An 18,352-nucleotide genomic window follows, 5' to 3' on the forward strand; every position below is an offset into this window, starting at 1 on the left:
GTGTTTGTTTAATGTCTATTCCACCTACTAGAATACAAAGTTCCACATATAAGATGAAGAACACAGTCTATTTTGTTCTCTGCTATACTCCTACCTGATTCCTGACATATGTGCTCAATAAATATTGATTAAATGGATAAAATTGAATAATATAAAAATACTATTGGTCGAATCCAAATACCAAATTTTCCAAGCTTCAAATAACACCAAAATCCCATATTTCAAAAATGCCAAAGTCAGTCAACTCTTCAGGAATATTTCCAAATTGAGACACAAAGCATTCTAAATAACAAAAGGGAGACAACAATGTTAAAAGAGAGCACACTGTTACATTTTAGAAGACTTGGAAATAGGTTTGAAAGGCTGAGTTGTCTTAAGAATACACAATACGCAGGGTCTTAACCACATTAAGCAGGATAAAAACATAAGACAAACATACATAAAACTTCCAAAACCAGTGCTTCTGCACGTTTGACCCTTAGACTGAGGACCATTCACAAACTGTCACCAGTCCCCAACAACACAAACACAGAAATTGAGAAGAAAATTTAAACACCTTTAAAGCAACTTTATACTGTTGCAGCAACCAAGTGGTGATCAGCAGACTACCCAACAGAGTATAGGTCAGTTAGGGATTATCAAATATGTGTGGTGCCTCACATATGATGTGAGTTGTGTATTAGCCATGCACATTATGTACAATATTATTCTGTGACACATTGGAAACGATCTTTTAAAATGATCTTTCACCACAAATAATTTGAGAAATATTACTCTGAACCACTAGAGCTTTTAGTCACTAAATTTATCTTAACACAAGAAATGCTCTAAATTAACATAGCTACTCAGAAATTTATCCTACAAACTCTTTCCAAAGTAGCCTGGTTAAAACGCATCTCAACAGAGGAATAATTTTTTAGGCCTTCCAAACTAATAAATAGTACCTGACAAACAAGATTTAATTTGTTAAAAAAAAAATAGCTATACTTATTTTCTTTGATCATGTAATTCTGAACCAAACATGGGAAACAAAAACAGTTTCCACCCAAATGTTTTTGTTTTTAAGGCAAACCTTTCATAAAAATAGGCTAATTGAGCACAGCAGCATGCACCTGTAATCCCAGCTTCTTGGGAAGCTGAGGCAGGAGGATCACTTGAGCCCAGGAGTTCATGATCAGCCTGGGAACATAATGATACCCCATCTCAACAAATAAAACAAATAAATAAGACAGGTTATCTATACATTCTATACAAATTAAGAAGCTTTGGGGGAAGAGGAAGAGATAAATCAAATGTTATTGTTATTCCAGTTAAAGTTCGTTGGCTTGTCAATATAATCCCTGTAGCAGTTAAAATGTGTAATGAATGTATTTTATAGTATAATAAATATTCTATAAATAAATATTCTATACCACCAACAAAAGAGATTAACTACTCAAATGACAAAAACCCTGGGATGGGTAGTTTCATTCTAAGGATACATGGATCCACATAAGACTAGATTCAGGCCTATGTCTCTTTACCACTGAATAATGAGATTAGTGTTGGTAGGGCCTATCACATCATTTGCCAAACACAAGAACAAAAGGAACTGTGCAGAGCCCTCTTCTGTACCCCACTTCTCTCCACCCACCGCAGCCCTATCCTGGTTCAGGTTCTCAGAAGCTCCCTGCTAGGCCATTATCATAGACAGCCCACTGTCTTCCCAATGATACTTTTCCCATTCTCCAGTCTACCCTCCACATAGCTACCTTCCAAAGTAATTATCTGACCAAGTCATCTCTTCAGTCGGGGGGGGGGGGGGGGGTCTAAACTGCTTAAGATGGAAATTGAGGCCCATCCCGGTTAAGCCCTACAGTTATCCTTCCAGCTTCGGTTCATGCCATTTGACCCTCTTCTTGTCAACTATTGCATTAGCCTATTTGCCTTTTTCCAAGTGCCACGCCTTTTTATTTCTCATGCTATTTTCAATCCTGTTCTATTTATACTGTGAGTAGTAGGATTTATAAACACCAGAATCTGGAGTATAGATTATCACCTTCAAATAAACTGACTTTCGGGAAAAAAAAGAGGAGGAGGAAGGGGAAAGGCACCAGTCAATCCAAATTATTTATAACACCTTGTACTTTCTCAGGCCTTTGTGTACTATCCTCTCTCTTGGAATGTTCTTTGCCTTGCCTCCTGGAAGACTTTTCCTTGCACATGCTCTTAGGCTGTCTTGTGTTGCTGCTATAACAGAACATTAGAGGCCGGATAACTTAAAACAAATAGAAATTTATTTCCTCACAGTTCTCCAGGCTAGGAAAGACAAGACCAAGGGAATTCTTGCTGCATCATCCTACAGCAGAAGGTAGAAGAGCAAGAGGAGGCCCAACTGGCCCTTTTATAATAGCACCAGTCCCACCCATAAGGATGGAGCCCTTGTGGCCTAATCACCCCTTCAAAGTCCCAACACTTAAGACTTGTTACAATGGCAATTAGATTTGGAGAGGACAAATGTGCACACCATAGCATCGATAGACTCAATTAAGCATTTCCTTGAAATCACATGTTTACTTATTTCCTCTTCATTTTCCCTTCAGGATGAAGATCATGTGTTCGTTATTCATCTTGTGATTCTCTACTGCCCAGCATAGAAGATAGCTCAGGCACACAGATATATTCGCTAAATGAATAAAGTGTATGTAGTGACCTAGAGTTTTCAGGGCCACAAAGACATTTCGCAATAAAAAAATCAGAACTGAATGCTACTAGCACAATAAACTGTAAGAGTACTTACCTCACTTTGTGGCTCCTGGATAACTTTATAGAGTGATGAAACTAAAGAACTCTTGTCTTTCAAATTTGTGGCATAATTTGGTAAAGATGTTTCTGGCAGTGTCTAAACAAATTTAAAAAAAATACATTTTATTTTTACAAAATTCCAAAATAAGCAAAAGAAAAAGAAAAAAAAAACATAGATTAGCTGTTACCAGAGACTGGAGCAATTGGCGGGGTGTGATTGGAAATTACTAATAGGCACTGAGTTTCTTTGGGGGTGATGGGAATGTCCTGAATTAGATGTTGGTGTTGTTTGCAACATTGTGAGTGTACTAAAAACCATTGTATTTTCACCTTGAAATAGTGAATTTTATATGGTATGAATTATATCTCAACAAATAAATTCAAAATAAAAATGTCTTTTATTTTCTTGTTAATAGAAACATAAATTAACATCAAATCTTCACCTTTAATTAGTTTGGGGTTAGAAATCAGAACTGTGTTTAAAGCTACAGATATATTTTTGTAGCATTGTATAAATTATAAATTTCATTAGCTATGTTGATCCTGCTTCATATTATATAAGGAGTTCATAACATTTCCACCTAAAAGTCACAGGTCACCAGATCCCAGTAACTACTGAGTTATGACTGTTGAGCTGCTCTGCTTTATGGATTTGGGCAGAAAAGTTAGACTTTTCAAACCTGGGAAAAAGATATCCACACCACAGCAAACTAGTTCTCCAGTTGTCATTTAAAACGTGGACCACTAATCACAGCTTGCCAGCACCACCCACCCACACAGGACACCAAGACCAGAGAGGAATGGGAAGAGACAAAACTCAGTAGGAATTCATAAAGCTCTGGTTGAAATAGCAGTAAGGAAAAGGAAAGAAAGAGAGAAAGGAAGGAAGGAAGAGAGGGGAAACAATTCATTATAACAATAACAAAAACCTATCTTTCTAGAGCATACCCCCTTATGTAACATTATGTATTATTTTTCCTCAATCAAATGACTTCCCTTCTTCAACTGATCAATCACTCAATCAACTCTAATTCATGTCTCAAGATATCCTAACAGTCATTCCAAGATTTACACTATTTCTTACATATCTCGTAACCTTGCATTTCATGATTTAACATGGATTATGATATGTGATATAGGTGTTTGTGTGCATAAATAGGCACAGAAAATTAAACCACACACATTCTCATAATAAGGACACTTGATTCATTTCTACTTTATTGTGAGCTCCTTGAGGGAAAGAATGGTCTTATCGTGTTTCCATTCACATCACTCAGCACAAAGCCTCATACTCAAATCTTGGCTAAGGAACATATTACAAAGGAACAGAATAAGAAATAGAAGCTGTCACTGTTTACCCTTCAGAGGGTTGTTTCAAAATAGGTCATATTTCACCTTAGGATACAAAAGTGAACAGATTTTTTTTTTAAATATAATAAGAGAGCCTTGTTTACCAAACCGGTAAGTTAATGTGAACTATTTGGGAACTTTCCACCATTTTCAAGAGGAGGAAAATACTTTCAGTGCACTGCTTCCATAAAGAAGAGATTAGGGCATTCTTCAATATTTCAAAAGCAAGTAACTAAAGATCTCCAGGTTATATTCCATTTCCGTAATTTGATCAAGAGTAACCTAACACTGGGGAAATTTATATAAAAGGGAGTAATGGGCAAATATACAACAGATTTCTAATCCCTGAATAGAAACCTACAGGCCTAAATTATAAGTATAAAATATATATAGTATATATGAAAACATTATATAAATGCATAATATACATACCAGGCTACATATATATGTCTAGCATATTTGTCTATAAAATTAAAGAAAAATTAATTAAAAATACAAATATTTTTAAATTGCTAGTAAATAGAAAGATTATTATAATATTATTTATATTATCTAGGTTAAAACTGGAACATTCACTAAAAACACAAATTATAATTCTCAGTGTATGTATTATTTTAGCTTCACAAAGTACAATCTTTTCTGTGAAACAGTCAAAGGCAGAAAAGGACAGCTTTTATGAGAAGCCAAGCTTGGAAAATACCTTGGATTGGAGCTACTACCACTGAATGAAAGAAAGCATATCTTTTTTTTTTTTTTTTTGCGGTGCTGGGGATTTGAACCCAGGGCCTTGTGCTTGCGAGGCAAGCACTCAACCAGCTGAGCTATATCCCCAGCCCAAGAAAGCATATCTTAAAGATTAATGCAATAACTATCGTACATTATTCACAATTCTGTCATTATCTCATTGTATGAACGTCTGTAGAAGCAGGAGGTCATAACTGCTATGTTTACAAATGATGCTTTAAAAAACTTAAGATCTAAAAGGGCCAGATGAATGTAAGAACTGTTACAGAAAACATTGTCTTATAGCCTACTAGTTCAAGTGTACTGGTTTTCTTAAGTACTAGTAAGGTTTCTCATGTTTCAGAGGGCGAAATGGAGATGAAAAGCAATAACGGGAAAGTATGTTGAAATTATTCTTGGCAAAATTCAAAGAAGACAGATGCTTCATACTAAAGTATCATTTGGCAGATGGTTTTTCAAAAATGAAAGGAGATGATATGGGTTGGGTAGAAGAGAATTAATGAAGATGGACAGATGGGTAAAGAACCAATAAATAAAACAACCCTGTTCAACAACATCACACTTAAAACTGGATTTTGAGTAACATACTGAGATTTGGTGACTATCAGGAAAAAAAAAGATAGGAGTCTGAAATTCTGTTAGCTAAATCTACACACAGCATGAGAAAAACAGAATATAATTTGAAAGATAATATTATATAAATGAATCTTTGAAAAGACAGAAATTAAACCATTCATGAAATCTTAAAATGAAAAATCCAATTTTAATCTCTTCATTGCTTATAATGAAAATACTAATAAGAGACTGAATAGCTTTTCCAAAGGAAAAAAGATCTTTAATTTTTAGATTTGAAATAAAAGATTTGCACAAAACAAACTGCTGTCTCTGTGCATTTCAGAGACTGTTGAGTCAGGTTTTGAGCTTAGGAGTTCAAATTGTCACAATGGAAGAGCATGGAACTAAAATCATCTTTATAGACCACCCACTTCAAATTTTCTGAAGACACTGAAATGTGAAGAGGTTATAAGATTTGCCCAATGTCATAAAACCACCTAGTAGGAAAATTAGGATTAGATCAAAGGACATATGACTGTAGGCCCACTTAATCAATCACAATGACTTTGGCCTTATTAGCACCATGGTTATTATTAAACAACCAAACAGATTTCTCTAAAAATAAGTATGTGCCCCAAAACCTCCTTTCTTAAGCATTTTAACTTAGATATGTAATTTAATAATGCAAATCACTTCAAAAGACAAATTAATTTTAAAAGTACTGAGCAGATTTGTTCCCAAGCAATTTTCTACCTTCTATTACCTCTGGTATGCTGGTTTAGCCTGACAGTCTTGTTCTCTTTATCAAACAGAGAGCTGAATTCAACACATATTAACATAATTTAGAATAACACTCAAAATCATTTTCAGAAATGCCTATCAAATTAGTCAAGGAATAGGACATACCTTTCCTTAAGCTGGCTATAATAAAGACTTGAAGATAATTTAAAACATTTGTCCTATCAAATTTATTGAAAATTGGGTAAATTTAATCTGGGGGGAAGGGAGAAACTAAATTGTATTATTTTTTATTCCAGGTGACCTATGATTTCACTCTCTCCTCCCAGTGGAAAAATTTCCTTAACTTTACATTAATTTAAAAATTTAATAAAATATTGCTATACAGACAATAGATGTCTTATTGATAAAATACTACTTGGATAGTACTTTCAGCTATTCATACTCTGGCTTCTTTTAGTGGAAGATGGTATTTAGAAAATAAGACCTGGTACACTCAGTGGTACTGGAGTGCCATTGATTCTAGGTCCTTTCTGAAAACAGTGCTAGGAAATATATGTATGTATATATGTATGAATATATATGTATATATATACATATATATTTACAACCCATGAGTATGTACTGACTCTTCCAATGCCAAATTAACACTTAAGAGTTCTTTCTTGACATGCCCCATTCCATTTTTGTAATTCCTAAGAAATGTTAACTTCCATTATCCTCAATATATCTTACTCATTTGTTCAAATAAATTGTTTACTCAATGTAACCAATCTACCAGGGCAACTTCTCTGGCTGACTCTTGTACATTCCACCTCCACCCTCTCAATCCTCCCTACTATATACTTCCTAGGCATCTACACACCAAATCAAGAGGAGGAAAGAGTAAACAAACAAATGGGCAGGGAAAAAAGAGTCATAATTTTCAATTATTTGCCTGGATAGTTGAATTTCCCTATATGACCCACACTTTAATGTGTCCTCGTTTCCCAACCCCCATCTTCAAGAATGGGTAACTGGTTATATTTGTTTTTGCAGGCTTGATTTCACTATTAAATATATATATGCCCCAGAACAAACGGTATTCAACTGTTAAACTGGGCAATTTCCATTGATCTGCTCCCACAAAAAAGAAAAAAAAAATCACGATACTGCATAGCAAACCATATTCAATACTTTAAAAGTAGAAAAGAAAAAACTTAAAAACATCTTGAATACTTATTTATTACTAAGATAAACTTAGCAGAAAAAAGTAGATACAAAATTTAATCAAACTATTAAAATACATAGAAAGCACTATATACTGCACACTTTTATAATGTAGTAATATAGACTATTACTTCATGAATCCATATAGAAGGATGCTCAATTCATGACTATAAAAGCTGAGAAAGTAAAAATCTACCCAGACACTCATCAGAATTAGATAAGAGACAGATAAGGCCAGCTGCAAAATGAATAGGAAACATTGTTTCTCCCAAGGTCACACTGCAACTGAAGAGTGTCATAACAACCTCCTTTTTTGAGTGATTATTAAATTCTCACTCACTGAGAATTCTTGTTGTCCAAAATAGGTTATCAAAAACTTTCTTATTTAAACATACAACAGTAAGAATGAAACATCCCACTCTTGCCTAAAGGATCTAAGTCACTTCAACACAGAGAAGCAGCCTTGATTTCCAATGCAGGTGCAGAGCTTCAGATAAAGGGTTTCTGAACACAATAGTCCAAATCCATGTTACCTTTGTAGTTTTCCAGACAGCAAGATCCTGGGTCCACTTTGAAGTCCACACCAATGTGCCCATTACACACAGCTCTGCTTTGTTTTGAGTTCATCAAAATACAGACAACTTTATTTAAATATTACCTATATTCTGCCCTTCCTTTTATACTGTTTATCTTTTTCTTTATTTAATGAGATGCCCTCTCTTGTGTAGTCTCCCTCACTGTAACAAGCCCAATAAACCTGATAATGTCAGACTATAAGTTTCTCTCTAAGGTCTTGGGGCTGATGGTTTTGAATAAAATCACAGTGACAATTTCAGCCCAAACCTTTTATTTCCATGGTTTATGATCATGAAGCTCACACAATTATGTGTTGCATAAGGACAGGAGAAAGGGATTCGCTGGTTTAGGGAACACGATTTTAGTTGTGATAGAAAAGAGTTCATGAGACAAGCAAACATAAGGTTTATGTCCTTCACCAACAAAACAAAGTTTATACAGTCCTTAAATAGCTACTGGATTAACCAACTAGAGAAAGATCCACTGGTAGAAATCTGGGCTACCTTTCCATCTTCTCCCCATTGTTGATCATGCACAGTTTCAATACCCTCACCGGCAACTGGGAGAAACATTTTGACAATGAATCATTGATGGTTAGTGGAGAGTCACATCAACATTCATAACCATTTTTGGTGGTATTACCATGAAGGGAGGAAATAAGCAAGCAAATAAATGGATAAACTCTGCATACCACTTGGAGAAAAAGGAATTAATTTTCTAAAAAAGATTACCATGTGTAATTGCTCTCTATTAAGATATGTTAGAACATACTTCTCACACAGCTATTTAGCTTTTCAGTCATACACAATTTAAAAATTCACTGAAATTTAAACACAGACAAAACTTTTTTGGAATATAAATATTAGATTAACAGAAAATATTACCTTAAACTCTGACAACCATTCCTCCACAACCCCTTTCTCTGAAGTAAACATCTTTCCACATCTGTTCCAAACCTTCAACCTGAAAATTGACATAGAAAAATGTTAAAATTTGAATATATTTTAATAGTCATATTATTATGCATAGAGGTAATCCTATAATGTTAAAGCCATTTGTGAAATTAAAATAGTTCAAACATAAATTACATTTATTTCAAAACCAATGTGCATAAACAAGATTTAAAATGCAAGTATTTTGACAAAAGTATAAATATCATAAGATGATGAAATTGGCTCTGCAATTTGATTCAGATTTCAGGAATGCCAACTGCGAAACACACTAAAAATTTTTCTCTCATTTCAATTAAATAATTTTAAAAATATCATTTGTCTTAAAATTGCAGAAAATATTTCAAAACTGTGAAAATATAGAAAGTGCACCCAAAATTCAATCTATAGAAAGCATTAAAGTAATTTAATTTGCTTATTTTTCAATTCTTCACAACTCAGTTTCTTGATACCTTAATATTCATTTTTAAAAAATAAAAGTGACAATATCCAAGATACTTACTCTATTTAACAGTACTTATTCAGAAGATTAGGCTTTACATAAGAATAAGTAAGAAGGGAAAACAACAAACAACAACAAGCAAGCTAAAGGAAATGTGACTTTTTGTGGGGGAGGGGTTACTGGGGATTGAACCCAGGGATGCCACTGAGCCACAACTTCCTCAGTCTCAGCCCTTTTTATTTTTTATGTTAAGACATGGTCTCACTAAGTTGCTTAGTGCCTCACCAAATTGTTTAGGCAGACTTTGAACTTGGCAATCCTCCTACCTCAGCCTCCCAAGCCACTGGGATTATAGGCATGTGCCACTGTGCCCTGAATAACATTTTTATTTCAAGCGAAATTTTTGTTAAAGTACAATCTATTAGCATCTGCATACAGAGTAAACATTTGGCCTTTGGTTTTTTGGGTTTGGCTTATTTTAATTAGCATGATATTCTCTAACTCCTTATAAATGCATTCTACGGTCGTGTACAGCTAATTAGAACAAATTATAAAAAGTTTTGTAAAAGTACATTCTATTTTTCTTCAACTATCCATCTGTATGGAGTAGACTTAGAAACTGTTTCCTCAGGGAAAACTTTAGCTCTATCTAATCTTCCTAACCCCCTGACTCAAGCACAAATAGTGAAGTAGCTTTCTTAACTTTCATCAATGTTACAATGTAGCAGTTCTCTGAGGAGAACTGCCAAAAAGTGAATCCTGATTGTTCTATTACTTATTTGTAGGATAAACTCTGGGCAAGATATTTGACTCACGTTTTCACCAGTGAAAAAGTAATAACCACAGAACCCATTTTCAAGAGATTATTGTCAGAATTAAATTTTAAAATGCAAATAAAAGCACTTAGTATCGTACCTGGCAATAAAGTATTATTGCAGGTAGTGTTTCTATTAAAGAACATTACAAACCCATATAATCTTTGCTTTGTTGTTCATCAAAGTATACAGATATACCTTGATGAACAACACAGGTTCTTGACAAAGGATATACTCTATTCATTCATTCATGATGACTTGAGTTAAATGTACCTAATTTTTTAGAACAAAAATATAGCTCATTTTTTTCTTGGGTGGAGTCTAACAGAAAATCTCATATTTGCATCACATTGTTAATTTGACAGAACTGTATGGACAAAGTTGGCTTTGGAATATTGTCTAAAATGTTACCAAAAGCATGTTAGATCATATTATCTCTTTTAAAGGCCAACTAAGGACAAAATTCACATTCTTGGTCTTCAGTACAGGAAAAACTCTCCTTTAAAATAACTGGGCTGTTTTGTATTATGAGTATTTTGAATCTCATAATTGATTATCTTTGCTCTAATTCTAACAAAATTGGGAGACAAATTTCTTCCCTAACTCTGTTCACATAAAAAGCAGGCCAAGATCAACTTATCTATTACTTTACTTTACATTATTACTCTTATTTCCTTTTACCCTGTATCTACTTAGTTTTACTCATTTATGCATATGTGTGAAGCAAAGTAAATATAAATACACAAAACTTTTCATTTATATACTCCATTGCTTAATAAATTAGGATGAAATGTCATCACAAATAGAACAACACTGTATCAAGTAACAAAGAATGTGGCATGTAAATTTTTCACAAAAATTCCAAATAACTCTTTACTTAAAATTAAGGCTGATTTTTAAAAGAATCAGTAGGAACTTGCAAAGGACCAACAATAGCAAGTCAACTTTAAACAACATTAATAGAGCTGTACTTCTAGACAGCAAGGCTTACTATGAAGCTTGCAAAAACTGTTGTAAAATTATGTCCAGTGTGACATTGTCATAAGGGTAGAAAAACAAACCAATTAAATAGAACAGAGTGGCCAGAAACATACCTGCACATACAAGATCACCTGATTTATGACAAAAGAGACATGGTAATTCTGCAAGGAAGATACTGTCTTCTATACTAAGTGGGGCCAGGCCAACTGGACTATTACATGAGAGGGAAAAGAGAACTATGACCCCCTAGCTCATACCATATGCAAAAATTAGATCCAGTGGTGTCATTTAATTGTGAATGGTAAAACACAACGCTTTTAAAAGAAAACATTAAGAGAGTACTTTCATAACTTTAAGAGAGGGAAAGATTTCTTAAATAAGAGGCACAAAAGCAATAATCATGGGGGTGGGGGCATAAATTGAACTTCATTAAAAGTAAAAACCTCTATTCATCAAAAGGTACTGCTAAAGGAATGAAAGACAAAGTCACAGAATGGAGGAGTTCCTTGAAATTCATATTTAGAAGACAAATTCTTGTATCTAGAACATATAAAGAACTCTTAGAAATTAAAGAAAAGGCAGAAAACCCCATAGGAAAAACAAGATCATCCCTTGACCAAGTGGAAATTTGACACAGGTATGGTGCTCAACTTTATTAGTCATCCGAGAAATGTCAACTGAAATGTGGAATGAAATACACTGTACACACACACACACACCCCAAAGTATGACGGAATGAAAGGCAGATAATACCAAGTATTGCAAAGATACGGAGCAATCAGAATATCCACACACAAGTAGTGTGAATATAAGCTGGTGTGATATCTTGGAAGACTCTTTGGTAATACATACCCCCTAAACTTGAATGTATGCATACTCTATGCACCCAACAATTTCATCCATAAAAATTATACCCAGTAGAAACATGGACATATGCATATGTTCAGGAATGTTCATCGGAGCAGCAATTTTTTAAATAATCCAAACTAGAAACAAATGTCCATCAAAAGAAGAATGGAGAAATTATGGTATAGCACAGAGTATTCTACACAACAAAATATATCTCTATGAATAAATAAATTAAAACAGAAACAGTGTCATAATGTTGGGCAAAAGAAGTCAGATAAAAGAGTACATACTCTATAATTACACTGTATAAACTTTAAGAACAGGTTAAATTAATTAAGTTAGAAGATGGGATAGTGGTTACTTGGAGGGGGCTACCTCTTAGGTTCTGGAAACATTCTGCTTCTTGATCTAGTTGTGTACATTTGATAAAAATTCACCAAGCCTACCTCATGACCTGTGCATTTTTCTGTATGTATATTATACTTTAGTAACACCAGTCAACCCCAGGCCTCTTATTTTCCACCTGATAGAGATCAAATGGGAGCTCTCCTTGCATAGCTGAACTCACATGAATATTCACTTGCTTATTGTTCATGAACTCAGAGAAAAAAGCAAAAACAAAAACAAAAACTGTCCTTCCCCATATCTCTTTGTCTCCTTTTGCAGAGCTCAAAAGAGAGTCAGGAAAATGACTTCCAAGCAGAAACTTTCAATCTCACCATCACTCTCAGCCTTAGGTCCAGTGGGACTGAAGTCATTATTCTCTTCATCTCTATTGATGTCAGGCAACACAAAAAGCTACAAACTCCCAGGTTATACTCATCTCCTGTACACAAACCTTCATAACTCTGCACATCCTCTATCTTAATCCTATCTCCTATCCTACCTATCCTAATTCTGAAGAAGGCAATCCCTACACTGTGCCCTCTGCAATTGATAGTCTAGTCCCAGCAGACTGCTTTCCCTGCATGTCACCTTCTCAAAGAGTGACTGCTTTTCCTCACACAGTCCTGGAAGAAATCACAGGGCCCAGAGGTAAAGGTATCCTCCTTCCTCCAAGTTATTACTCCAGATCATTTTCCTTCTCTCCCATTCAACCACCTAACCAACACTACTTTGAAACCTGTATTGCTCGTCAACCCACCCCCATATCCTGCCCTCCATTTCCAGATGAGCTGAGCTCCAGGCTCACTAACATCCTTTCAAGCCACTCCTACTTAAATTCTTGTCAATTTTTTTTCCTTAAACACAGGACTTTGAATTCCTCCAACAATATTGCCTTCCTCCTTGTCTCAGCTACTTAATCTTATGATCATAACCTAGGTGAGCTGTTCTCAAACATTTTGGCCATGGGTACTTCATGCTCTTAAACACTGACCCAACCTGAACGAACACCTAATAGTCAACACAAAACAGAAAACGTAGTCCTGAACTATAACCCAAAGTATAAAATAAACAGATATAAGGTCACACTAATATAAATTGATGATTAAGTAAAGAAATGAGATAAATCCTTCTTACAGAAGAAGTCCCAATAATAAATGTAGACCCTTTCCCCTTCAGGAGGAAGAGCTTAGTACCTCTATGGGTAGGCTGGAAACAGTAATTCACTTCCAAAGACAAGCATATGGAAAAGGGGAAATGGTAGCAGTATTGTGGAAAACACTGCCTTGACCATGGTTAACATGAGCCATGTTGCCATGTGAATATCATGTATGATTTGAGGTGATGAGAAGGACACCTTGCTCTATGATATTCTTTCCAAAACCCCACAAACCCAATATAATTATGTGAAAAACACTAGAGGAAGCTCAATGTGAAGGATATTCTACAAATATCTGACCAGCACTCCTCAAAACTAAGGTCATGAAAAACAAGAAAGAATGAAAAACTCTCATAGACCAAAAGAGACTAAGATGAAACTAAATGCAATATGGTGTCCTAGACTACATTCTGGAACAAAAAAGGACAATGATGAAAAAACTGGTGAGATAAAGTCTGGAATTTAGTTAAAAGCCATGTGATAGAATGACAAGGTACAAAGTAATGTAAGATGACAACATCGTAGGACTAAAATGAGGTATAGGGTATAAAGACATTCCCTGTACTATCCTTGGCAGCTTTTCTGTAATTCTAAAGTTATTTGAAATAAAAATATTTTAAAATTATTGAAATCCCAAAAGAGCCTTTTATGTATGTAGGTTAATATTCATTGATATTTACTGTGCTGTAAGATTATAAGAATTGAAAATTTCAAATGATACCACACAGTTTTACACCACTAAGTCAAGCCAGTTCTTGGAGGATGTTACGTTACATGAAAGAAGCCAGGCACTAAAGGACAAATACTGCATTATCTCATTCATGTATGAAGTCTGAAAGACCAACTCTGAAGAGCGGAATGGTACAGGGACTTGGGGTAGGAGAGAGATGTTAGCCAAAGGATATCACGTTTCAGTCAGGATGAATAAGTTCTAGAACTCTAATATATGTGAAAATTGTCAAAAAGATTAAATCTTAAAAGTTCTCCCCACCCCCCAAAATGATAAGTATGTTAGGTGATGGATAATTACCTTTACTTAATCATTTCACAATGTATACTCATATTAAAAAATTACATTGTATACCATAAATATATACAAATTTTATTTGTTAATTATACCTTAATAAAACTGAACACCCCTCCCCCAAATCTGCATAGGGTAAGACTTTTTAAATTTTTTCAGGTGACAAGTTTCTTTTAACTTCATGAAAAGAAAAATTATCTTAAAAATAAGAGAAAGTTACAGTTTGTTTATCCATTCATCTATTGAAGGGCATCTAGGTTGGTTCCACAATCTAGCTATTGTGAATTGAGTTGCTATAAACGTTCATGTGGCTGTGTTTAGTGTAGTATGCTGATTTTAAGTCCTTTGGGTATAAACTGAGGAGTGGGATAGCTGGGTCAAAAGGTGGGCCCATTCCAAGTTTTCTGAGGAATCTCCATACTGCTTTCTAGAGTGGCTGCACCAGTTTGCAACTCCACTAGCAAGTGTGTCTTTTCCCCCACATCCACACCAACACCTATTATTGTTTGTGTTCCTGATAATAGCCATTCTAATTGAAGTAAGATGAAATCTTAGGATGGTTTTAATTTGCATTTCTCTAATTACTAGAGACATTGAACACTTTTTCATATATTTGTTAACTGCCTATATATCTTCTTCTGTGAAGTGTCTGCCCAGTTCCTTAGCCTATTTATTAATTGGGTTCTTTGTATTTTTGGTGTAAAGTTTTTTTAAGTTCTTTGTAAATTTTGGAGATTAGTGCTCTATCTGAAGTGCATATGGAAAAGATTTTCTCCCACTCTGTGGTCTCTCTTTTCACATTATTATTTCCTTTGCTGAGAAGAAGCTTTTTAGTTTGAATCCATCCCACTTATTGATCCTTGCTTTCATTTCTTGCACTTCAGGAGTCTTGTTAAGGAAGTCTGGTCCTAACCCAACATGATGAAGATTCAGGCCTACTTTTTCTTCTATTTGTTGCAGGGTCTCTGGTCTAATTCCTAGGTCCTTGATCCATTTTGAGTTGAGTTTTGTGCAGGGTGAGAGATATAGGTTTAATTTCATTTTACTGGAAATGGATTTCTAATTTTCCCAGCATCATTTGTTGAACCGGCTATCTTTTCTCTATTGTATATTTTCGGCACCTTGGTCTAGAATGAGATAACTGTATTTATGTGGGTTTGTCTCTGTGTCTTCTATTCTGTAACATTCTGTAGGTCTGCACAATGGAATATTATCCAGCCATAAAGAAGAATAAAACTATGGCATTTGCAGGTAAATGGATAGAACTGGAGAATATCATGCTAAGAGAAATAAGCCAATCCAAAAAACCAAAGGCCAAATGTTTTCTCTGATAAGTGGATGGTGATACATATGGGGATGGGGAGAGTGGGGGGTAAGAGAAGAATGGAGTAACTTTGGATTGTGTAGAGGGAAATGAGAGCGGGAGGAGCAGGGTAGGAAAGACAGTAGAATGAGACAGACATCATTACCCTAGGTACATGTGTGATTACATGAATGGTGTGAATCTACATTGTGTACAACCACAGAAGTGAAAAGTTGTACCCCATTTGTGTACAATGAATCAAAATGCAGTCTATAAAAATAAAAAAAAAGAAGAGAAAGCTTATAAATATTAAAAATGGGATTTAAAAAATCAATTCATTCTGTGGAAAAGAGAACTATGTGGATAGGTAAGCATTTAAAGAAATAGAAAATGAAAAGTCAACCCTGTTTGCTTGTTAATTGATACTTTCCTTTGTCCTCATCACATATCATAACATTGTAGTTAAAAAAAAAAAAAAAAAAGTTCTTTACATTTGCCCTGGGCTCCAAGATGAGTAACAGTTATGTCTATAGGCATCACTAAAGATTAGGTAGGACAAAAAATAAAGTGACCACAAAATAGAAACAGTTTCTTTCTACTAGCAGGCAGCAAGAGGCTTTCTACAGTTACTAACCCAACCCTACATTTCATACCTAATATGTAACTTATTAACATTATGAAAAAGTCTTGATTATGTAACTTTGTAGGTTATATAAACCTAATTAGATATATCAAGTAATATTTAAAATATACTCACATCTTTAAAAAAATCTATATTCTTCTCTAAGGTAAAAGGAGTAAAATTTAAAAAGAAGCTTCCTGCTGTGTAACAAAACTTCTTATTTTTCTCAAATATGTTCTAGAGAAAAATATTTAAAATTATATTAGAAAGTTTACTAAGGTTGTATGCAGTACTTCACAAGCAGAATTAATCTGTACAAAATTAAATTTTTCTTTTAATATATCATAAAATCATTCTAATCAAGCATCTTATTCTTCAGTTTTCATACTATATTCTTATCTTAACTCTAATAATGGTTACCAGATTTCGTCCTTCAATGTTGTCATTAGAGACACATAACATTAGAATTGTTTTACTATTACCCAATTGAGGAAGAATATAAAAAGAAAAATTTGAATTATAAAACAAAAAAAATTCCTTATTTCTACTATTATTTCATAGCATCTTCTTTATTATGTGGTATTAACAGTAAACTAAAACAAAAAATTTCATCCATTTGCCTTATGTATCATGAAAATCAAGCTTCTACAAACTTATAGAACAACCAAATTTCTATACATGGATTATGATATATCACCAAGTTTTAAATTTCTGTCCTATGCAATGAATCCATTGAAGTAGTTAAGTGCTGCCAGATTAATTCTTAGGTGGAGTTCAGGAAAACAGAATAGAAAGAAATGTTCAAATTATGTTACAGAACAAATTTTATATAATCTTAAGAGATTTTTTTGTTTAGAAACTGACAAATCAACTGAAGAGTCCTATGAAGGAGGAGGAACCCAGGAAGGAACAAGGAATCTGTGCTATTTCTTGAAATGAAGGGTTGCTGAATGCCTCATAGCATGAACTACTGCTCAAGGCACAGGGAGAAGGAATATAATTTACAGGGCCAGTAAGAGAGGTTTGGGGAGTATTTCCCAAAGCCCATGGCATATATCTTCTCCTCTGAATGACAAAACAAATGCCTGGCTATCAAGAAATAAACATAGATTTTTATTCAGGGAAACATGTTTTGACCAAAGCCTCCTTTGCCCAACCCATGGATAAGTAAGATCACATTGGGATTTCAGTATACTATGACAACCAGTCCAGTGTTTTTCTGTTGTGAAAGCCAGGGCAATAGAAGGAAAGATAATAATCCCTTTTCTCATTCCCATCTTCCTATTCTTCTTAAATCTTCTAGAACTTCATAAGAATATCTAATTTGAACTCTAATAGTTAGTTTAGAAAGAAGTATTTTTCAATAACCATGTTGATATCTAGACTGGTCCTACTAACTAATCACTTTGCCCACAAGAACATGACAAACACAATGCCAAAAAACCTCTGAAGCCAAGCCTTAAGAAATCTGCAGCTTCCACCTTCATGCATGTGGAATTCTATCCCTGTGGGAAGCCAGTGGGCATACTGTATGAAGCCCAAACCACTACATAAGCCTGCATAGCTGAGATCCCTGCTGAACTACCAGCTGCTGCAGCACCACATGCCAGCCATGTGACTGTAACATCTTAGACATCCCTCCAGATGATTACAGCGTCTGCTACCAACAAGGAGCAGAATATCTACCCAGCTAAATCTAGTCAGTCTCATATTTTTAAGGGATAATAAATAGTTGCTATTTGAAGCCACTACGTTTTAGGCAGCAACAGAAAACCAAGACACTATCTTAACCAAACATTTAGGACATACCAGTTTGGTGTAAGGCAGTATGGTAAGTCCTAATGGAAAACATTAGGTTGATCAGAGA

The 18,352-nt window shown here is 34.6% G+C and overlaps 1 protein-coding gene across 1 annotated transcript in view; it reads right to left on the reverse strand.

Annotated features, from left to right (window-relative positions):
- The window catches only part of HYCC1 (hyccin PI4KA lipid kinase complex subunit 1), a 69,619-nt gene that overhangs the window by 32,936 nt on the left and 18,331 nt on the right, over positions 1 to 18,352 (reverse strand). The window contains 2 exon segments of the mRNA XM_079151931.1: positions 2,780 to 2,881; positions 8,841 to 8,919. Of these exon segments, the coding sequence (XP_079008057.1) occupies positions 2,780 to 2,881; positions 8,841 to 8,891 (153 nt within the window). The 5' untranslated portion in view covers positions 8,892 to 8,919.

Source organism: Sciurus vulgaris, assembly GCF_902686455.1.
Source record: "Sciurus vulgaris genome assembly, chromosome: 8".
Classification (NCBI taxonomy): Eukaryota; Metazoa; Chordata; class Mammalia; order Rodentia; family Sciuridae; genus Sciurus; species Sciurus vulgaris.